The 24,210-nt window shown below is 39.0% G+C and overlaps 1 protein-coding gene across 3 annotated transcripts in view; it reads right to left on the bottom strand.

Annotated features, from left to right (window-relative positions):
• The window catches only part of Gabrb2 (gamma-aminobutyric acid type A receptor subunit beta2), a 232,515-nt gene extending 229,446 nt beyond the window's left edge, over positions 1–3,069 (bottom strand). For all 3 annotated transcript variants that reach the window (XM_027938712.2, XM_071612006.1, XM_071612007.1), the window contains exons 1-4: positions 2,996–3,069; positions 2,090–2,318; positions 1,875–1,966; positions 789–856 (exon numbers count right to left, since the gene is read on the bottom strand). In XM_027938712.2, coding sequence (XP_027794513.1) covers positions 789–856; positions 1,875–1,966; positions 2,090–2,166 — 237 coding nt within the window. In that variant the 5' untranslated portion in view covers positions 2,167–2,318; positions 2,996–3,069. The remainder of the gene's footprint in view (positions 1–788; positions 857–1,874; positions 1,967–2,089; positions 2,319–2,995) is intronic.
• Positions 3,070–24,210: the final 21,141 nt, after the last annotated feature.

The following is a 24,210-nucleotide window of genomic DNA, read 5'->3' as shown; positions in this document are numbered from 1 at the left end:
CGTTTGGGGAACACAGAGGCTTTTTCTCTTAGCCCCAAGTCCAGGAAGGTAACCACTAAAGAAGCTATCAATAAATCATACAAGCTTAGGGCACAAGATGAATAACACTCCAGAAGTGACCAGAGATGACACGTGGAACTTAGCCAGCCTTTTAGGAACTGAGTGATAATTTTTACTTTTGTTTTCATGAACTAAAAGGGTTAAAGCCTGTGGCAAGCCATGGGGAATGGGGAATGGGGTTGTCATTAACTATAAATAGGCGATTTCCAAAAGCAACAAGTGGGCCTCAGTATCCAAGATTTTTTTGTTTAGCCTCTTTGTACCATAATTTAGTTTGTAGGTTATACTCTCTGTCATATAATTTTTCTGTTAAATGATAATAAAAACTACCTCTTTCCTTTTCTCTTAAGCTAACCCCATCCAAAAAAAAAAAACCAAAAAACGAAAAAACACTCATGAACTGAATTTTCTATGGAGCCTTAAGAAAGGTCACATCTGCAGGGGTCTCCAGCATGTGGTTGCCTTTCAGGAACAAACATGTGATCCACTTTTCTCATTCTACACCAAGACCCAAGTGTCAGAATCAGGTTGAAAAGAAAAATATTAGGGACCAAAATGAGCCAGCTCTGTAACCTCAAACACAGTGAATTTCAAGGCAAAATGTCATGCCCTTTCCTCCTCCTCACACATATATCCCCACATATCCCACCGTCAATGGCCAGCTCCCTCCTTAACCCTATTCCTAATCAAAGGTCTGCAGAGACATAGCCATAAACCTCCATACTCACCATATTGACTTCAGAAACCATGTCAATGCTGGCAATGTCAATGTTCATTCCCACAGCCACAGGGGGACCTGCAAACCAACATGGTCAGCCATGTGATTTCTGAGAACTTATTCATTCTTAACAAGAGTTGTCTTTAGGCATGGGACACCCTGCCTCAAACCCCTCTCCACTGCTAATCCTCAAATGCTTCACTTCCCTGCTGCTTTGCAAAAACAGTGGTAGACACCCACTCCTCTAGGAACTGCTCCACTGAATATGCACACACACACATGTGCTGGTGGTTGAGGGATTCCAGCTCTGTCTACATGTGCAGATGTCTCAGCTTGTGAATGCACACAACTTAGAGAAGCTTAAGAATCATTCTGGAGGAGAGGATTTTTATATATTGCATCTAAACCCCCTCCTCCTCATTCTTTCCCACACCCCATAGGTGTGTAGGTTTTAACTCTGTGAATGCCAGAAAAGTCTAAAGCAAAATTAAATGAGTATATCACTATATTCAGGACTGCAGGGACAGATGTCATTTTCTACCTACCCCAGCTGCCCCCCTACCCTCTTACCCTACAGCCCCTCCCCTTCTCCCTCAGGCTGCTGAAGCTTGGAGGAGTGGATGATATTCAGATGAGCCACTTTAAACCGTGGCCAAAGGAACTATTCCAAAGTAGGCGGGCACAGGGGGTTAATGCCACCTCTCAACCAATTGCCTGCACATCTTGTTCTCAAAAAATGTTCACGATGGCCTTCTGCAAGACAGATTCTCTGGGCACACCATTAACCAAACTTAACAGGCTTGTCTCTCACGGAAGCAAAGACAGTAAAGCAAAGGATTTGTAACAGTGAAGGCAAAGGAAAGCAAGTCACCAAATCTGAGTCCACACTAAGAGGGTCTCTGAAAGACCTCTCAAGTGTTGGATAGTAACACATCAGCATAAGTTTGGATCCCTTTTTCAATATGGGAAAACAGAGATTCATTCAGTGTGCCACATGTACCCTCAACTAAGGGGGAGGAAGAGAGTGCACACAAAGCTCAAAAGGCAGCTTCAGCTGTAGCTGGGCTGTTTCTTATTTGCAAGGCAACCCCATTACCTCCAAAATCTGGTCTCAGACGAATGTCATAGCCTTTCAGCAGTCTATCCACCGTCTCTTTAACCAGCGACATATTACTAGGGTCATTGACACTAAAGAAAGAAATGACAATAAACAGGCATCAATGAGGAAGCAAGCACATCGTCTCCAGCATCCTTCTCACAGAGGTATGCAGACAGAATTCCGCCAAGTAAGAAAGGAAAAAAGACACTTACCTCTGCGCACAGACAGCGGCGATTATTAAGGGGAATGACCAAATCCCAAAGTAGCCCCTTTTCCGGACTCTCCACATCCCTTTAGTTTTTGATGGGATTGAGGGTTTCAGTGAAGAGAGGAGATCCAACTTAGTCTGCCCAGTGCAGTAATTCTAATGTGAGGCGCATGCGCACGGCGTACCAAAACATCAAAGGGGCAGCAGCGGCTGCCGCGGACGGAGCAGATTTCCTTGTTTAAAAAAAAAAAAATTAAAGGGGAAAAAGGAAAAGCATATACATGTATAATATATACATACTTGAATTATATAGAAAGTCACCCCACAGGATCATTCCAGAGTAAAATCTTTGTTGATCTTTCGTTAAAACAAAAACAACTACAGCGTCTGGTAAGTTTCAGTAGTTGCAGGAGGCAGTTTTGCACCTCGCGGGTTGTGGGTTTTCGGTGTGTGCCTGCGTGTGTGTGTGTGTGTGTGTGTGTCCTCTTAAATATGCAAAACCAGATTAAGAATTTAGAGGAGAGCAGGTGTCGGGTGCGAATGGAAAATGGGTGCCCGGAAGCCCACTTCGGGTCTGAGCGGGCTGACAGGGACCAGGAGTTTGAACTTTATTTCCCTGGGTGAATAGCATCCCCTGCCTGGGGCAAGACTAGGGTGGGGGTGGGGACGTTCAGTGGGGGTGGGGTGGGTGGGAAAGGGAATCAGGGGCGGAGGGAGGGAGGAAAGAAACCAATTGGAGGAGTGTGGAGCAACCCCATGGATTTGGGGCGGGTGGGGAGAGTGCGGAGAAGAAGAAAGAAATGGAAAACATTTTTTAAAAGGAAAAAAAAAAAAAGGAAAGAACAAAAAGAATAAAATGATGCTCAGTCTGTCTCAGGAGTCAAAGAGCAATCTTTTCTTCACTACTCACGAGCGATTCCTTTCTCTTCCTCCTCACCCTTTGCCCCCTATTCCCAGAGAAGAAAACCTCTGGGTCCTGGTTTCTGGCGGTGTGACGTTCCTGACCCGCTAGTACTGGTTATTTATAGCAGGAGGGGGAGGGGGCGAGGGGAGCAGGAAGGCAAGGCTGTCTCTCCAGGTTTTGGTCTGAATCTGCATTGGGAAACTCTTAGTGGGCAGGGTGGGGTTTGGATGAGGGGGAGGTGGGGCATGGGGGCATGAGGGCTGCAGGGGGTGGTGGCAGGGGGGTGGTCAGTGCTCTAGCACAGGTGAGGGGGACGAGAGGGTGTGGGCAGCGGCACGGTGCTGGAAGGGCAGGTGGGCGGCAGGGTGGGACGCGCCTTGGCCAGGCCCCCCACACTCCCTCAAACGCACGCGCACCGGCGCGCGCACACACGTGCAGGCACACTCCCCACCGCCGCGCGCCCTCCTTACCCCGCGGGCCCGCGCTCACCGCCCACTCCGGCGGCACGCGGAGCGGGCGCTTCCAACCCCTAGGTCCGGTTTGGGGAGCTGGGCACCCGGCCGTTCAAGGATTGCGCCCCTAGATCCAACAAGCTCCAGCGGTCCTTAGAAGGCAGGCAAAATGAAGAAAAGGCTCGCGACCGCCCGAGGCAGCGGGTTCTCCCTGGGTGTCCGCACCACCTCTTCCTTTCTTCCCTTCCCCAGCCCGGAGGGAATTGCACACCCCGAGGCTGCCTCTTCCCTCCTGCCTGAGGCCTCAGTAGGTTCACCGCGGCTACTGGGACCCAGAGAATTCAGCAAGACTAAGATGGAGAGTGAGGGAGGGAAAAGGTGCTCAATTCACTAAAGAAATATTTCCTCCGCTCCAGAGAAAGGGACCCACACGGCACAGATGTCAGGGCCGTCTGAAGGAGCCCCTAGACCGCGACTACAGGCTCTGAGTAATCCCGAGTTTACCTTGGAAGGGGGTAAAGGGATAGGGCACTTGCTTCCGCTCCCTTGGCCCCCCACTCCCTAGCGAAGAACAGGAAGAGCCAGAGCTCAAACCTGCATTTTGGACCACAGTGCTTAGTCTCTAACTACTACTGCTACTACTAAACATTGTCACCATTAAATAAGAGCCCCTACTACGTGCTAGGAAATGCTATATTAACTCTTAACAACAATCCTAGCTTTTAGTTATCACTTCAGTGCCCCCATTTTATGGATTTAGAAATTGGTGCACTGAAGCTTTGGAACTTGCCCAAGGTCACTCAGGTGGAGAGAGGTAAAACCAAAATTGCGCTTCGGAAACAGCGTTCCTAACCACCAGACTAGACAACTTCAAGTCCAGATCCCTGACTGCTGCCGAATCTTCGCTGCGGCCCGCTGACCTCTTGAGCCTGTGGTGGGTGGCGGTGAGAGGAGCTGGGGGACGATGGTGCCCAGTCCGGTACCGGCAGGACCCTGTAGAGGGTGGGTCCCTGGGCTGCAGGGTCCTCTGCAGGCGGCTGGGTCGAGCTGCAGGCTCCAGGACTTTGCAGCACTAGGGGTCCATCCGGTCCAGGATGCAGTCATGACCCACACACCTCCTGATAACTTTTCACCTCCCCCACCTGGGTTAAAGGGTCATTTGCAGGCAGTTTAGGGAGAAGACTCCAAGGAATCTGTGAAGGCTAGGGGTTTCCCTGGGAGGGAGGACGAACAGGAAGGGGGAGCTGTGAGCTTTCACCGACTAAGGAAGTTTCTAGGTTAGAGACGGGTAAAACAGCACTTTAAAACAACTACAGACACGGCGCACATCTGCAGCGTGACGCTCTATCAGGCTCCGAAACTTGCTGGAGGCCATCCAAAGCAAAACACTGGAGGGAAAGTGGGAGGGAGAAGAAGAGAAGACAATCTGTAAGTCTCCTATCTGTATGCACTTGAGTTGCCAGTTACAGACGTATGGCCAAGGCAAATAGCTGACTTTCGTGCTCCCCCTGCTCCCCGCCCCAGTACTGCATTCAGTGGGAATCTTCTACACAAGCTAACTATAATGAAGAGGGGGAAAAAAAAAAAAAACATTTGGCTTATCAGCATTTGTAACCAGAGAATTCACGAAATAATTTGATACTCAGGCAGCCAAATGAAGAATCCTTATAAAGTTCCGCTCTCCCAGAAAATATCTCAAAACGGGGCTTTCCTTTAACCATCATTGACTTTGTATTTCCTATATTCCAGCCCCTTCTACTAGGCCCACTTCAGTTTAGGTTCTTAGAACAAAATTTAGTAAACAAAAGAAGCCACAAATACTCTCACCCATCTAAAACAATGATAATGACTTAAAGTATGTGTTGAAGACCTACTGTGTACCTAAAATTAAGGGAGAAGAGTTAAATAAAAGGAGTTTGCATCTCAACAAGTAAAATAGTGCAGTACAAATTGAGCATAAAGAATGCAGGTAAGGGCTGGGGATATAGCTCAGTTGGTATGGTGCCTGCCTTGCATGCACAAGGCCCTGGGTTTAATGCCCAGCACCACAAAAAAAAAAAAAAAAAAGGAGGTAAAACTTCCCTTCAAAGTCTAGCTCAAATACTTAGACAAGTGATCTAACCTCTCCAAGCCTCAGTTTTCTTTCCCGGAACAAGAGTACCTTCTCTACTGGGCTGTTGTAAAATGATGTAATATGTGTAAACTTTGCTATGTTATTAACAAATAATAGCAATCTTTTAATGAACAAGATATAATGAATGGAAAGAAAGCAAAAGAAGCCTTAGTGTCATTTATTTAAAAAGACTGAGAGGACATAAAATTTGGTACAGTTTTAGCTTTGTCTGAGAAGAAAGGGAGGAGCAGACATTTCCAGAAAATAAATGTAAGGTTCAAAAGAAGATTAGTATTAAAGACTCAAGCGGCAATTAAAATTAAAAAAGATGAAAGAATATTGGTTTTGTCTAGGTAGTAACATCACAGGGACTTTGCTTATCAGTAGCTGTAACTAACATAATTAAAATTGCATTCCTTCTTGTTATAAACCTTAAATTTACTGATGCCTAAAATGGGTCTTTATTGTATGGCAAATTAACTCTGGACATCACTCTTGAAGACATTTCTGATATGGTTGCTAGGAAGATGTGAAATGGGAAAAACCACATGGAATCTGAGAATGTGTCAGTTGCTGGAGAACATAATCCCAAATGTACAATGAGTAGGCAAAATTTAAGAACTATTAGGATATCATGCTTCAGCTAGGTGTGGTGCAAACACCTGTAATTCCAGCAACTCAGTAGACTGAGACAGGAAGATCTCAAGTTTGAGGCTAGCCTCCCCAATTTAGTGAGGCCTAAACAACTTAGTGAGATCCTGACTTAGAATAAAAAACAAAAAAGGATGTGGCTCAATGGATAAGCATCTCAATCCCTGGTACCAAAAAAAAAAAAAAAAAATCATGCTTCAATGTAATCTGATTGTATACTGTATAAATAAATGCAAATTAAAAACAGTCATCAACCATCTGCCATTCTTCTTCATAATATTCATTCGTGTATACATATATGTAATGTATATATACAGCGCTTACTCTTTGTCATGGAACAAGCACTAGGGATAATGAACTGAAAAGTCAGACATGACCCTTATCTTGAAGTTTGCACTCTGTTGTTGCAGAGAAAACTAGCATACAAATAGGTGTAAATGTAACGTGTGAAGTGAAAAAGATAGGAGATTGTGGAACCCATAATTGATGCATGTAGCTCATTCTGAGGTTGTAGGTAAAACTTGCCTGAAGAAATTCAGTTGGAATTTGAAAGATAGGCCAACCTGATACAGAAAAGAATATTCCAGGCAGAGGAACTTATATGAATAAATTTCCTGGGTCAAGAAGGGATGGCATAAATGAAGAATGAGAAGAACAGTAAGATTGTTGTGTATTGGACTGGGGTAAAAATGGCTATTGATTCTTAGTTCTCCTTCCCAGCAGTTAAGAGCTGGGAAGGATGACTGGGACTATGGATGGGTTGAAGCAGAAGTGTGACAGATGAGTTTTAATCACACTGGAAGAAGACAGTAATGGCTGTAAGGGATGTGTCAGGAAGAATTTGCAAGGACTTGGTGAGAGATGATGTTGGTTTGAATTAGGATAGTGACAATGACAATGAATAGAAGTGACTTACAGCCACGTGGGAGAAGTTGCTAACCTCTGTGACAGATGGGACATGCAGAGTGAGGTTTGAGCAGGATTCAGGGATGACTCATACGTTTCTGGTTTGAGTAACTCAGCGGTAGTGGCAGAAGAGAGTTGATGGAGATGATATATACTCATTTTGGTCATATTGAGTATCTAGTCAATTCAATTTATCATGGACATTTTGCTGTATGCAACTAAAGCTCAGAACTGAGGGATGAACTGAGGTCCATGCAAACTTTCCATGCTCCATCTTGATACTATATTTCCCTTTTCTGCTCTGATTTTTTTTTTTTGCTTTATAATTTATAACTATGTGACTATGTTATAATAACCATATTTTACCTATTTTTCTATCTTCCTGCATGGAAATAAAAAGTGTTACCTTGATTTTTTTTCTTTGCCCTCCTCATTGCTGTTTATAAAATATAGTAATATAGTACTTATAGAATATTCTTAAAACTTACTTTTGAGGGAATGTGTGTATATTTAATGATCTAGAAGAGAAATTTCTAGCAAAAGACAGTGACAGCTAACAGAAGCTTTGGTCAAATTCGTATCCACCGTAACGGTAAGATGAAAATTAATACATTATTATCAAATCCAATGACACAGAATATACTAGTAAGGGAGAACTAATCAAATGCATTAAAATCCTTTAAAAATTCACAAAAATTCCAAAGAGGTATTATACACTCATGGTATGAAATTCAAAAGGTATGTCACACTTTCCCCTTGCTAGCAAGATTCTATACCTACAGACAGATAATTTAGTTTACTTATTGGGTGGTGATAAGTTTTTCTAACATTATAACCATTTTTATTGAAAAAGTATGAGATACACCCACAGGTTCCAGGTGGTCCTTCTGACCTGCTGCTAGAAAAGCAACAGGAAATGGTGGTTTTGGAGAAGATCCTCATGGAATATGGATTACCAATTTCACTAACGCCTTTAAGCATTTGAATATATGTAATTATATAATTATTTTTAAAAATTAACAATGGCTCTCAGCTTTGAATATTGATTGCTTTTAAAAAATTGTGTGCAGAAATTTTGGTAATATTAACGAATAGGCAGAAAGTTAGAAATAATATGTAGAAAGAAAATACCATATAGGCATAAGTTTATTATTTTCAGTACCTATAATAGCATACACTTGCCACCTAGAAATAAAGTATTGCCAGGTATATGGGTTCCTGGAGTTGCTGTATTATAAAAATAAGAATTATTTTAAATAATCTTATGATATGTCATATATATGAATGTGCGCTCATGTTTTATGTGCTAAAGAATACACCTAGAACAGTTTAAACTTTATTAAATATTTTTACCCTTATGTGAATAAAAATTGCACCTTCAGTTATTTTTCTAGTAAACTTTGCCTTCCCAAAAACTGGAGGAAAAATGTTCTCAATTACCATGAATTCCATATATGGTTTCTGGATTATTTTTATAGGCATTATGGTTTATGGACATTTTTACTCTGTGGAATTAGAAATGTAAATTCAATGCCTCTTGAGTCTTGTGCCTTTTTCAATAGGTAGTATTACCACTGAAACTGCATTTCTGAAAATGTTTTGGCCACAGTAAGCCTTATGAGATAGAAATCACTTTAAAATATTTAACATGAAATATACTGTTAGTGTTAATATTTGGATAAATAAATCAATATGTCAACCACTGTTCCAAATGCTTTATGTAAGGTAATATATTTAATCCTCCAAGCATGCCTGTAAATTTGTTAATTATTTGATCCTAATTTTAGGTGTGAGGAGTTCAAAGCAGAAATTAAGTAGCTCTAAGTTCATACAGTTTAAAAAAGAAAATATTAAAGGTTTCAGCCCTTTCTTACAACTATGTGAGTTTGAAATGAAAGACTCCTTTAGATTTGTCTATTCCAAAATTCTCAGCTTTCCTCACACACTGAGTTAATGTAGCAGAAATAAAATTTTAGCCTAGACAGAGGATTTCTACACTTTTAACAATCAAATGACTAATACCAACAGGAAAATTTGAGGCTTGAGTTATTGGACATCTTTTGAAAGAGTAGCCCTTTCGGCACCACCTCAGATTAATCAATCTTCAAGCATGTAGAAAGAAAAGTGTGTCTTGAAGTACAAAATGAAATTAGTGATGCTTCAAATGGAGGTAAAATTGTTCTATGAGGAAATTACCTAGACTCTGACACCACAGGACGCTAATTATATTCACATACAGTCTCAGCAGTCATAAAACACCACAGCCCTGTGCCAGAAAGGGATGAGATGGGAAGGAATCCCTTTTGGCCATTCGTTTCTCAAAACCTGAAGAAGGGGAAGTACTTATCCGAGTAAGTACATGTGCAAAACTGACACACCAAGAGTAACACAGAGGGTCTGTGGGATAGCTTCTCAGGTCATCTTCTTAGGATGGCCATTGAGAAAAGCCTGAAAAAAGTAACCAAACATGCATGGTTGTTTTTTCTAGAATGCAGCTCACATTTCTCTGAGGCTTTTCCTGATGCTTCCTTACCAGGACTATTGATCCACTTAGAAGATACCACAGCTAGTGAGTATAAGTGTGTATAAGCCTTTGAGAGTCTCTCAAAACTTTTGAGGGGCTGGGGATGTGGCTCAAGCGGTACTGCGCTCACCCGGCATGCACGGGGCTCTGGGTTCGATCCTCAGCACCAAATGAAAATAGAATAAAGATGTCGTGTCCACTGAAAGCTAAAAAATAAATATTGGAAGGTTCTCTCTCTCTCTCTCTCTCTCTCTCTCTCTCTCTCTCTCTCTCTCTCTTTAAAAAAAAACTTTAGAAATTCTGAAAAGTGTAGATATTGGTTCCAAATTTAAAAATCAAATTGCAGTGTTAAAATTAATGAATGCTTAATTAAATATCTGCAAAATATAAACTATGTCTATAATTGTACAAAATTAAGTTTAATAACAGAAAGGTACATTCAGTATGCTTTGTAGTATATGTTAAGTGACCATAAGAAGTTAGAGGATTTGAACATGTGATGGTCTCAGAAAGTCCCAGGTGCCTACAGCCCCCAGCAGAGTTAATCTCTTCCTACTTCTGTGCATCTACAAACAATTGCTGCATCTTGATCTTCTTTGCCCACCTTAAAAACCCTTTTCAAGCCTCTCCCTTGCAAATTTTACAAGAGACAACACTTTCATATATTGCTTTTTGATTTTATTATTTCTGAAGTGCAGTATGTTTACCTAATCTGTACTAGGTGCTTAGCAATAATTAAAATTGCAATTATTATTCATAGTTAATACTTATTGAGTACTTGTTTATTAATTTGCTTGTTCTGTGTGAACACCAGTAATTCACTGGATGAAAGAATCAATGGGTGAACAATTGAATGAATGAATGAAAACATCCATCTAGGACACCTGAGGGTATCATATTTATATTAACTGTAGATAATTGTTTTTTACATTTTATTGACTCACATAGTCATATATAGAAACATTTGTTCTGAAAACTGAAAATAGTCATGGCACAACTGCATAATCAGAAGTAAATACATGCAGAAATTCATAGAAAAACTTGCAGACATTTTGAGTAAGAATGGCTGGAGAAATGCCATAATTTTATTCTCTTTTAATGCTGAGTATATTCCATTGTGTATATATACTACAGTTTCTTTATCCATTCATCTACTGAAGGGCATCTAGGTTGGTTCCACAATGTAGTTATTGTGAATTGAGCTGCCATAAACATTGATGTGGCTGCATCACTATACTATGCTGCAGGTAAATGGATGGAGTTGAAGAATATCATGCTAAGCGAAGTAAGACAAACCAAAAAAACCAAAGGCTGAATGTTTTCTCTGATAAATGGATGCTCCTCTATAGTGGGGGGAGGGGATACTGGAAGAATGGAGGAACATTGGATTAGGCAAAGGAGAGACAAGAGGGGAGGGGCCATGGGAGTAGGAAAAATGGTGGAATAAGATGGACATCATTACCCTAGGTATTGCTCAAATGGTGTGACTCTACATCATGTACAACCACAGAAATGAAAAATTGTGCTTCATTTGTGTACAATGAAACAAAATATATTCTGCTGTCATGTATAGTTAATTAGAAAAAAATTTAAATGTTAAAAAAAGAATGGCTAGAGATAGAAAACCTCAACAACTAAATATTTGAGAACTTAATAACTATTAGTGAAAAAATTGTAATATTAGTGTTAAATAATCGCATTATTATCTCCATTTCTGCATTATTAATATTTATTGAATAAATGAACTTTAGACTGAATGAATTCCATAGAAAAACTTTTTTTGTGTGTAGGCATTTATAATATTAGTGCTCATAGTATAGTTTCATTAATGCTCCTAGTTTCTCAAATTATTTTTAACATGTGACTTTTCCTTAATAATAGAAATATGCCTTCACATTTAGCATTTAACTATGATATATAAATCATCGTGGATACTAAATAACCTTTCCTGATATTTCCTGATATTCTAGCATCTCTACACTTCATTTAATTCTTACAAAATACTATGAGGTAAAGTTCTAATATTATCTCCATTTCACAATATTCTGAAGGTGTCAGATTTTGTTGTTAAGAAAAACTTTTCTTCAGAAAAGAGAAATGAAGAATAAGTAGTCTAAGTCTTTCAGAGTGAAGATCTTCTGTAATTGGAAACAAAAGAGTAGGTGATAAAACCTCCTGTTTTTTTCCATTTGTTTTAGCATAGTTCTTCTATGTTTGAAACTGCATGAAGACACGTTTTGCTCCTAGTTCCTGAGAAGATTAATTTGGTTTTAGTGTGAAATCAATGATTAAGAGCAATGAGGAGAAGTGTTCCTACTGTGTGTGGTATTGAGCAACATCATTGCTGTGTAAGATGAAGTTCTTAGTAGAAAAGGAAGACTCATAACTAGTTTGCACCAATGTGCATATTTTCAAATATAATTTATCCTAAACTATTTCAGAGTTAAGTGATGAGCTATTGTAGTTATTGATGCATTCACAGCAGCAGTGACTGTTTTGGGGATTTGGTGTTTCCCCAGGGTGCACTTCAATATGGACCATGAATGGTTGAAGAGATAATTTTGATTTATATCAAGTAGAGATATAAATATAAAATATATATAAGTGTGTATGTGTTTTTCATGATGTTCATATATATATGATAAGTGTGTATGTGTTTTTCATGATATATATATATATATATATATATATATATATATATATATATTTCTCACTTTGTCTCAATTCTGATTAAGTCACCAAGAAAGTCTCAATTTAGTGCTAAGAAATCAGTGACATCTCCCAAAGACTTATTTGCTCATTTTCACTGAGGTTTTTTAAGTTTTCAAAGGCAAACGATTTTCATCTTTTTGGTTATATTCCATTTGTGGTCAGTATTATTAGAATTCTCCAATTGCAATGATAACGCTTTTCTTCTAGATACACTTATTTTAAGTTAAAGATGAGCAAACATAAGAAAATTAGAAAAAGTAGCCAAATTGGTGGTACTTGCATTTTACAAAAGAAGAAAGAGATAATATACATGTAAGTCTTTGGGAAGCTTGGACTAAAACTATTTGCCAGAGTTCTATAAAAGAAATTCTTGTAATTTACACTGAAGTGAGAGTCTTCTAACTCTTAAGTAGCTGTCATTAACAGAATTCACCAGGGTGGGTGCTCAAGAGAGGTAAGATGTAAACAGCATCAGGCAACAAATGAGAACATCTGAGAGAGAGTACTAGTCCATCTAGTTCAGTGAGTATACTGAACCTCCTTGTATGTGGAAATGCTCTGCAAGGAACAAAAAGACAAATTAGACAGTATTCCTTCCCTTGAGGATTTTAATGGTAGCAGCAGGAGGAAGAGAGCCACTGTGGTTACTTGAAGCAACAGGATATTAATGCCATAGTCTAAAGTAAGAAGAACATAAACCAGAAAGGCTGCAAGTAAAAGAGATGAGAGCTGGCTGGGAGTAAGTGGGAAAGCCTTCCCTGAAGGTATGCTAACCAAAATAGACCCTGAAGAATGGGTGAAGTATTATTGCAGTGATTAGCAGAAGATGGGAAAGGTTGAAGTAAATTTCCTCATAAATGTATTGTCTGACTAAAGGAAAGAGATAAATGGCTGCAAAGCCAGCCAAGATGTAGAAATCTTTGATATCAGAATGAGGATTTCAAATTGTGCAGCTAGATTTCAAATTGAACCCTGGGACTCAGCCCTTCTTCCAACACCTGTCTGCCATGTTATAGTTGCAATGTCATTTTGATCAGGGGTCAGCAGACTTCATATGATAGTAAATGTTTGAGCCTTTGCAGGATACTCAACTCTGCAATAATAGCATAAAAGCAACTGTAAACAAACCCGAATAATAAAGATAGTCATGGTTTAAGGAGCAATAGGTGGGGGCAACGAGGTGCGGATAAATTAGTAAAATTTTTACCAGGAAAGACAAATAAATAAATAAATAAACAAGCTAAACACCTGTTCAATCATGTCAATAGCACTTGGAATTTGAGAGAGTCTCTTGTCATTTCCATATGTAAAGAGGCAGTTAAATATTTGAAAAGTTTGGCATAGCATCATAGGTCCTTATAATCTTCATGTAGAGTTGCAGGAAACTTTAGATCTCAGATTCTCTTAAAATTAGACTAGAAAAAACACTTAAGAATTTATGGAAAGGAACCTAAATAGTAAAAAATGATGTTTATTTAACTGTCTTCTTGGTTTCCTCTTAAAGATGGGGTATGTGATATATCAGAAACCGGCTTCCATCTTACCAAGGTGGAGAGGGAAATATAAATGGAACAGGAGAAAATAAAACCATTAAGAAGCTATTTCTACTTAAACTGAAGTTGTATGAACCCCTAGTAAAGAATGGTAAAAATAATCCTAAAATTTAAAGATTAAAAAAAATCAAATATTAGTTAAAACAACTTTTGAAGATAGCAAATCAAACTCATGGATTTGGAAAGACTCTCAAGTAACTGATGAAGATAATTCACACAAATTTTTATAGATACACAAGAAACTTCAAATAGATACCTAGATTGCAGCAGGAATCTCTGGTCCACACTCTAAAACAAGTTCGTTCATGGATTTTCTTTCATTGTCAAGGACACGAAGAAGACAATGTGAGTGCAGACTCCCTGGACACCCACTAACCAATGTAGTAGTGAAGACTAGGACAAATCTTCAGAGTTTCCTTGTGGGATCAGGCTGAAACCAACTCCCTGCAGGGCTCTTGTTTTTTGTCTCACCTTTGTTTACTTTCTCCCTTTTCTCTGTCTTACTTTCTTATCTGTACATGGATCTTTCTCCTACAGTCAGCTCCAGGGAATTAAACTTGAGATTGAAGAAGTTTAAGACAGAAATTTTGAAAGTTTGAGACCCATCATTGTAGGGAACACCTTTGTTTCTAGAAAAGAAGAGATCCTTTTTGGGACTCTGAAGACGACAATGTTATCATGAGTTATATAAGAATATAACTAGTTGCTTGTCATATTTTTTAATATTTATTTTTTAGTTGTACACAATGACTTTATTTTGTTTATTTAGTTTTTATGTGGTGCTGAGGATTGAACCCAGGGCCTTGCACATACTGGGCAAGCGCTCTACTGCTGAGCCACAACCCCAGCCCTTGTCATATTTTTAATAACATGATTTTTAATAACATGACACAAATCACATCCTTTTTCTGACTCCCGGTTATCTGCAGTATAAAATGATGGGCTCAGACGAGGAGATTGCTAAAGTTTCTTTCAGATCACAATTTCTATGATATAAAACGGGGAATGGCAAATGATGGACCATCCACACTCACTAATGTAGATATTGTCTATGCCTGTTTTCATGCTACCACTGCAGAATTGAGTAGCCTAAGCTGTTTACTATCATCTTCAACATTTTTTGAAACAAGTGAGGAAATCCAGACAAACTAAGGTCAAGGAACTTTGCCAAGATAGGGTGAGAACTGGTGGAGCTGACATTCACATCGAGCCAATCTGCCAAGAGTTGGTGCTTTTAAGGAGGATGCTAAACTGCCTTCATCTGGGAGGGACACAATGAAAATGGATGTGTAAACCTACTGACTCATAGTAAAAACATTACATTTGCTTTGTTCTTTGTAGCGGGTTCACATCAACAGGAAATCATGTGGAAAAACATGAATGGAGGAGAAGGGGTGGGGGCACATCTACAAGCTCAGCAATGTTAGAAAATAACACCATGGATAAAATATAACCTGCTTACATTTTCATCATCACATGCAGTTCTAAAATGTGATTTTGTGTTCTCTTCATTTTTTCCTTTTGGTGAAAATTGCAGACACATTCACAAATTCACAACTAAGATGCTTGACTTGGTCCTGAGCACACAGGCATCCTGCATCTCAGAGCGGAACTGATCTTTTTATGCCACTTCTCACTTCTCATCCCCTTCCCACTTCCTCTGAGATTGCAATTCTGCTTAGACAACGTGATGAATGACAATGCTGAGTGTTGATGATTTTGCTGTTGACAATCCCTGGTGTTGCTGTGCATCAGCCACTTTGTTTTGTAACATTTGGAGGTTTTAGATCTCATTGAAATGAATCCTTCAAGATGTATGTGCGTGTCCTTTTCCAATAAGGTAAAGACTCCTTTGGTGGAAAAAAGTTTGTACATGTGCATAAATTGAAGAAGAAGGAAACATCGAGAAAGGAGAGGATGGAGTCATTTTCTACTTATCTTCCTTAAGTGACAGCTAGAATGCAGATTGTGAAGAAATAGTGGCATCTGATACAAATTCCCCTTTCTTTCCTTTTCTATATATATATATATTTTTCCTTTTTGGTAAGTATCTTTATCATTCATAGGCGTTTCTTTTTTCTTTATTGGTCATTTTAGTTATATCTGAAAATAGGATTCATTTTGATATACTTATAGAAGCGTAGATTATAATGTGTTCTAATTCATAGGGTTTTAACAATCATCTACTATGAGAACCTGGTGCAAATAACTTGGTTTGGGACATTACAGCTGTAATTTAATACTTTTCTTAATGCTTCTTAATGCACATAAAGTGGTTGATAAATTTCTTACACTGCCCAGGTCGGAATTGTCTTAAATTACCACTTTTAGCAGTGTTTGGGTCTGTGACACGGTTAAAACACTTTCTCCTTCTCTTGCCCCTCTCCGCCTGCCTGATTGCCTGAGTTTTTAATCTTGTTAGCTACTTTGCTAGGAATTTACTATGCTTTACTTCATTTTTCAGAGTGCCATCCACAATTTTCGGATGTGGAAACTGAGGTTGTAAAAAGTTAAAGAACTTGCCCAAGTTTATATAACAAGTAACAACAATAAAAAATATTATATTAATACAATAATAATAAGGACGACTGCTACTTAAGACAGAGAGTAATGGACCTGTAATGCCAGATTCGTGGGACCCCAATAGACCTCCAAGAGCTGAATCCGATGCAATCACTCAGGAGTCTTTATTGCAAGCTAGAACCTGAACTCACAACCTTTTTTGGCACAGTGGTCCCAAGGAGTGAGCCCCGGTCCTTTGTTCAATGAGATTTTATAGGTTTTGAGGGATAGTCTATGGGTTCAACATCACACAGCAAATCATTCCACACTGGGGAAAAATCAAACAAAAACTCTTAACATTGATTAGCACATTCATTAGTGGGAACAAGTTCCATAGTGGTGATTGGTTAGTATAAGAGGGTGATTCGATTGAACTGATTGGTTTAAGCCATGAGGGATGTACATGCTAAACTACATGGTTTCCCAACATGTTATCAACCACTCAGACTACTGGGGGGTCATCTGGCATCCCAGGTATTTTCCCTGTCTCATGCTGATTGGTGGTTGCTAGGGGGTTGCTATGGGTCCTCACCTAGCCTAACTGAGATAGGGATGCCTGGCACTGCAGATCTCTCCTGTTATTTATAGAGAAACAACTCAGCAGGATGGGTATGTGCCTAGGAATGCCCTCTGGGTTTTTCCAAGGACAAGGGTCACGCCCCCTTTCTTGGACAGGATTTGCTCTGAGGTAGAGGCTGGTTTCTCAAAAATGGAGTCACATCAGTTTCTCAGACCCACAGAGTAAAAGTCCAGAAATCCTTAAACTCTTATGTGAAACATGAAAGATGCAGGTTACCAAGTAGGGGCCAGATACTAGTGATGAGTCTAGATCCACCGAGTGAAAGTAGAGAAGAAACTGATGACATCATAGCCATCCAGGTACTTAGAGAAATAGACATTTAATCTGGCCAGAAGTTTCATAGAGATTGGGAATTTGGAAACAGATGTCTGATGTTCAAAAGAGTCCCAGGACTAGGAAACAAGATGAAAGCTCTATTACCTCCAGTGCTTACAATGGTACATAAGATTTAAAAGAAACTAAACCTGAAGCACCTATTTCCTGAATTTGTGAAAGGACATCAGAACATATTGACTACCTACTCTATGTTCAGCATTGTGCATATTAATTATTTAAACTCTGCACAAACATACATGAATCAAAGACCGGAAAGGTCAATTACCTTGTCTCTAAATACACAGATAGCAAGGTCGAATATGGATATGGGTAACATTGGAAAGCTTGCCTGGCACTTGACTATGAACTGAAATCATGTACATTATTTGGGGTAGGGTGGGGTTCTACTACAAGGTGATGAAAGAAAAGCATTCTAAATAACTTGGAAAATTCTAAAGTTTTGTTTTTTCTTTTAAATTGAAAGTAGCAGGAGAACAGGATATTATTATTTAAAAAAACCCTTCAGTTTACTAATTAAATAACATCCATGTGCTTTGAAGGAAGTGTATATTATCATTCACTTATATTTTAAGTTTATGTGAGTTATTATTTGTAGATGCACAGAACACTAAATCTGCTTGTGACTAGAAAAATGTAAGGAAAATCAATAAAGCAAAAACAATTGTATCTCCTGAAGAGTGATAGAATAAGTTAAAACAGTCTGTTTAAAAATATAAATTGTGCCTCCATAATAATTTATTTGAGGAGGATTCTCCATGAAGAATATAATGCATTTAGAATGCACAACCTAGATTTGTCAAAAGTCTTTCGCCAAGATTTGACTAACAAGAAAACCAATTCCAAAATGAAGAAACAAACCCTCGGAGGCATTAGAACCGTTGCTGAACTTCTGTTGACAGTCCACATTCACCTTTGAAGAAAAAATAGCAGCTGTGGCACCTAATTTCCTAACTCCATATCTCTATTCTGAGACAGGGATGCTGTCTTTATACTTCAGCTGGGCTCATTTTCCTCATCTCCTTTCCTAGAGGCGGGTTTCTTTCTTCTACATGGTCGTTTTACTTGTGCTGTCTTCCTGCACAGTCTTGGGTGTGCAGCAGACCCTTTGCTACCTGGTCTTCTAGATATTCAATGTTAAGACCCAGAATTACTTCTAGAACGTCACCCTATTCCTTCCCTCCCTCCTCCACTCCTCTCCATCTACACTAGCCATATGCACCAACCAGCCTCTTGTCTATGAGCTGTCCCATTGACTAGAATGCTTTCCCCCATGGTTGTATATTTATGTCTTGGTTCACATGTCATCTGCTTAGAGTGGCCAAAGTTGTACTTCCCCAACACCATCCGGCCTCACTCTATTACATTACAGCCTTGCAATGTCTGAATATCTGGGAATTATATCTATTTTTTTCACTTGTCTGTCTCCTTCCATTAAAATGTAATCTTAAACTCCATCTTCTTCAACACAGTATCCAATATCTCTGACACACAATACATTTGAAATAAAATTTATATCGAATGAGCAATTGAATTTCAATCTCGTCATGAATCTTTCTTCTTTCACTCAGTATTGCCTTCTTCCTCTAATCAGTTATAAGAGTCACACATTTTTGAAAATTATTACACAAGGCACTTTATATTTTACATATTTTAATCCTTAAAACAACTCAACAAGGATATCGCTGATATGCCCAAGGAAAGCTAATAAATATTAAAGCCAGAATTCAATTAAAGGTTAGATAATTTCAAAGCCAACCAACTTGTCATTAAGCCACATAACTTTTGCCATCTACCAATTGGTAACACCCTGGACGGTGCTGTTGCTCACCCGAACACATGGTATCTTGATTGCTCTTTCTCTTACCCACATCATGGGTTAATTTTTATAACCTTGATGGGTTGGGAGATCTTCTAATACTTTGTTAAGGTTTTCATATATATATTTTCATTTGAACAGCTAAGGGAAATTTGTAAGATGTATCATAGTCATGTTTCCAATGCTTGTTGAGGTGAATTGATTAAATTAGTTTACAGATGGTACAAATAAAGAAAATCCCCTAGGAATCTCTTGAGAGTGCACACTGGTTCTGTATAGATGGAGTCTCTTGTTCCAACAGACATGGATTAGGGGTCATCACTAAATATTCTGTACACAGAAATGCTCGAACAATAGAGTCCTGTCTGAAAATTAACCAGACATTCACAATTTACTTGAGTAAATCTACTTGGAGTAAAATATTTCCCTAGTAGATTACCTGGTCATATTATAAAGCTCTCAGATGAACTCTTTTTCTCAGATTACTTTCTGCTTCTGGGGAAGGTTCTTGGATTCACATTGATTCTCAGTGACTTCCTGCAGGCAAATGGTTTTCTGAAAAAACAATAGACTACTGAATGGGAGCACTACATATGTTGATTATTTTTTTAAGCATCCATTGAGAACACAGAAGTGAGGAAAAACATTAAATTTAATAAGTTAGATCACTTAGCAAGGATGGGAATTAAAAAATATATATAAACATATATAAATATATATATATGTGCATATATATGTGCATATATATATATATTTATAGGTGAACACAATATCTTTATTTTATTTATTTATTTATTTTTATGTGGTATTGAGGTTCTAACCCAGTGCCTCACATGTATTAGACAAGCACTCTCTACCACTGAGCTACAATCCCAGCCCCAAGGAAGGAAATTTTTTTTAATGTTATTTTTAGGAATTAAACAATTCTATACTTAGAAACAATTAACATCCAACACTTTTGCTAAGCACCTACTGCCTACCAAGTATTTTTAAGCACTAGAAATACACTGGTAAAACAAATATGGAAGTTAAAGGAAGGTATTGAGTGGGGAATTAGTTACTGGCTAAATATAACTGGAAGTTCATGCATCATAACAAGTTATGGAAAAGCGTTTTAAGAAAAGAGGAGGGCTGGGGTGGTGGCTCAGTGGCAGAGCGCTTCCCTTGCAAGGGGTTCCATCCTCAACACCACCTAAAAATGAATAAACAAAATAAAGATATTGTGGGGAAAAGAAAAGAAGGGGAAAGCATGAGGGAAGGTTTCAGGGGAGGGTATGCTGAGAGGTCAGGGTTGTTTATGTGAAGAAATTACATTTAATTCAGAACCTGAAGGTGTGACGGGGGATAGAGTGGCAGCCATGTGATTCCAGGGGAAAAAGGGAGGGAAGATGAGAGTAGCAGAGAAACAGGGAGTGGGAAATATTCTCCCATATCTGAGAAAGAAGAAAAGACTAATGGGATACAGGTACTTCAACATGGATGAAGTGAACATGTGAGATTCCAAATAGAGTAGCAGACATGTGTGGAGCAAAACAAAGAAGGCCAAGGTATTGACAGTGGCTGCTGAAAACACCTTGTGATGTGTGTGCTTTGGTGATGAGTTTGATTTGATCAGATGCTTCTGTAATCTTTCTCAAAGTTCCCATGCAATCACTTGGCTCATTATTTAAAAAGCAGTCATTGAATGCCTATGTGACCCAGGGCCCCACTGCACCGTGGGAATGGCACCTAGAAACGCCCAATCATGCTGCAACCATTTGGAGCACATACAAACTGAGCATCAGAGCACATTCTTTTCCCAAGATTAGAAAATTGTATCCAGTGGCCTGGGGTCACGGTAGGAGGGATGCATGAGCCCACAGAGTATTCTCAGAATTTGTGATTTAGACCAAGGGTCAGGCTCTAACTCCTTTTCATAGGTTGAATTCCGTCTGGGCTGATTCCCAAGTTTATAAGGGTCAGAAAATGCATTCCTTTGAGTCCCATTTTATTATTCTGTAAACTGAGGGTATTAGAAAAATCGTACTTGACACAGTTTATCTGCAAGGGATGGAGGTTGGCTTAATAGATAACACATGTGAAACCAGACCTGAATATTTGACACATGATATAAATGCAATAGATAGTATTGCTCTGAATAAAGAAATACAAGAATATTTTCTCTTTTATTGTAATTTTCAGTTTGAGAGCATTTATTTGACTTTCATCATAACTACCGGATAATTGAAACTACCAGAAATAATCATTCACTTGGTTGGGAGAGGCTGGGTGGCTCACCTAGTGATCCTAATATTCGGGGATGGTGCAAACCACCGGCAGGGAGGCTTGAAGATAATGACAACATCCTGTTCCACTCTGTATCCTGACCAACCTCAGGTAAGAATTCAAAAAAATAACGAAATTGCCAAAGGACAGGGGAAAAAAGGCACGCACTGTGGTGTTAAAGAATCTAAAAGATTCATACAAATGTATTCCTAGGGCTTTGTTTTCCCTACATCTCTGTCTGATGGGAGTCTAATGGCTGTGAACATTCACTCTCTCTCATCCCCAGGATCCCACATCCCACCACCTCTTTGCAGAACATAGTGACAAGGCTAAAATGACTCTTTCAAGTCATTATCAAAAATATCTTTGCATCATAAAGTGTTAGTGCATGTCACCAGCCTAAAAGTTTATGTAGTTCTGAAAGTGTCTGATGGACTTTGATGAGTATTTTACACTGAAGATTTGAGATAATACATCCCTGTGCTCTTTTCCCCACTCTTGCAAGCTAAATCTTCCTAAACCATCCTTTGATTATGTCAGTCACCAGTGCAAAAGCTTCCCATGGTGCTCCCAACTACCCGAGAACTTCTAATCCCTGGAAATCAGCTTTCAAGACTTTTGATTCTCTGGACCAAGCATCCTTTATAAACGCACAAATTGAAGCCCTGTATTTTGGCCACATGATCTATTTACTGTATCCTGAACATGCTTTGCATTTTTTGCTCCCTAGATCAGTGGTTCTCCAACTTTCATGTGTACCAGTCATTTAGGAATTTTGTGAAAACGCATATTTGTGTTACTGATCAGAAGAACAAGTGGGTTTTTGCATTTCTAACAGACACCCAGGTGCTAGAATCCCATTTAGGCAACAAGACTCTACACATAAAACCTATTGAGTGAGCTAGAATTCTCTATCTTCTCTTTGCCTATTACATTCCTGTTTGTTTTCAGTGTTTATGTGACAAAGTGATTCACTGAGATATCAATTTGGTTTTGCTTACCCTGTGGTGTTTCTCTTTTCCCCAGCCATTCCACAAAGACAGCATGGCTTTCTGTGACCCCTTGTCTCAAGAGAGATTTGGGTCACTAGAAAAGTGGCTTATAAGACACAGCCTATTCTGTTCTTTCTTTCTGCCCCCCCTTTCTTGTATCCTAGATCATTGATAAAAGTTGTACTGGATTTCTTGGGGGAGGAAAAAACAGTTTGGCTCTCTGAACTGCAGACAACAGTGAGGAACATCTTTGGGTAGGAAGATGCTAGAGATCTGAGGAGGCCAAAGCAAAAATGAGATGGGGATGGCACTACGTAGTAGGTAGGGCACTGGAACCTTTCTTACTGGGTGCTGCTCTACCTTGGCAGAACAGGTGCCCCAAGTTTGACCCATTAGAGAATCTTGGCACCAAAAGAAGAAGCTGCTTCCTCCTCATTTTTTTTTTTTTGAACGCTCAGAACTTTACAGCTCGGCCTTCTCCAAATTCCTAATAGAATGCTGTTTCCATCATTAATTTCAATATTATTTAGAATCCTGTGCAGCCACCAAGTATTAAATAATAAACTTTGATCGTTATGAAGCTTGTGCCTTTACTACCTGCTCTTGATAGTTATTTTTCCATGTGTCTCAGTGCCGTACCTGTAACATAAACTTTGAGGGCAGAGATTATGATTTGTGCTTCCTGGTAACTCATTAGTGATCAGTCTGGCACCTCATAAATAGTTGATTTGCAGTAAATACCTGGCAACTGGCTGTGGCAATACGATGACCTTTGAAAACTTAGAAGAAGAATAGGAGAAAAATTTTCAATATAATTTTGGAAATGTGAGATTGGAGAGGGTACTGCATCTGTTCTACCTCCATATTGCTTGAAGAACTACAGTGCTCTCAATTTGAAGCAAGTGAACTTCAAGCTTAAACATATCCCAGAGAAGCTTATATTTTGTTGCTTACTAAGTAGGATGAGTGTTAAGGTACGTGCAACTATGGAAACCAGAGTGGGGATGAGCAGACCAGTAAAGAGAATTACTTCTTCTTCATCTGTTATATAAATAATTTTTGCCAAGCTCATGAACCTAGACTATCAAGGCAGAAATCACTACTTTCTTTATCCAAATAAATAATTCACATGGTTTTCAAGTAATAATCCTGATGGGCATTAAAAAAAAAATTACAGATTCAATTTCTTAAATTTCCGTTAGCTAGGGGTTAAATTCTATCCTAGCAACAGAAGCTTTACAGCTGCTGTCAGAAATACAGTAATTACTCTGGTCAACATTCTCCAAGAAACTCCAGCTGTCTTATCAAGTGTGCTTTGTCAGTAAGACTCCTTTCCGGTTAGGGGCATGAGTCGTAGAATATGTTGGTGCCAGTGAAAGGGTTTGGGGAAAAAAAAAAAGACATTTCAGAAGGCTTGTTATTTATTTATTTATTTATTTTTTGCATATATTGGATTCTGATATCTACTATGCTTTTGAATAACCTATTGACCTTTGAAGAGACTTTAAAAAAATAAAATAAAATCTTTAGCTCTTTTCTTTGAAATGAAGTATTTAAGGAATCAACAATAACGGCCATCAATGCAAATATCTACCTACCCAACAAAAGACAAAAGACAGCAGCAACGTGTACCTTTATGCTCAGAAATGTTGTCAACTCCATGTGACACCTTCTGAAGTAGAGCTCAGAGGTCAAAAACATCATTTTGTCAGTATAAATATTCATGGAAATTCTTGCCATGGAGTTAGGGTCATTTAAA

Source organism: Marmota flaviventris, chromosome 5, assembly GCF_047511675.1.
Source record: "Marmota flaviventris isolate mMarFla1 chromosome 5, mMarFla1.hap1, whole genome shotgun sequence".
In the NCBI taxonomy this organism is placed as follows: Eukaryota; Metazoa; Chordata; class Mammalia; order Rodentia; family Sciuridae; genus Marmota; species Marmota flaviventris.
Note: the sequence above shows the minus strand (reverse complement) of the source record. Positions and strands in the feature narration are given on the sequence as shown.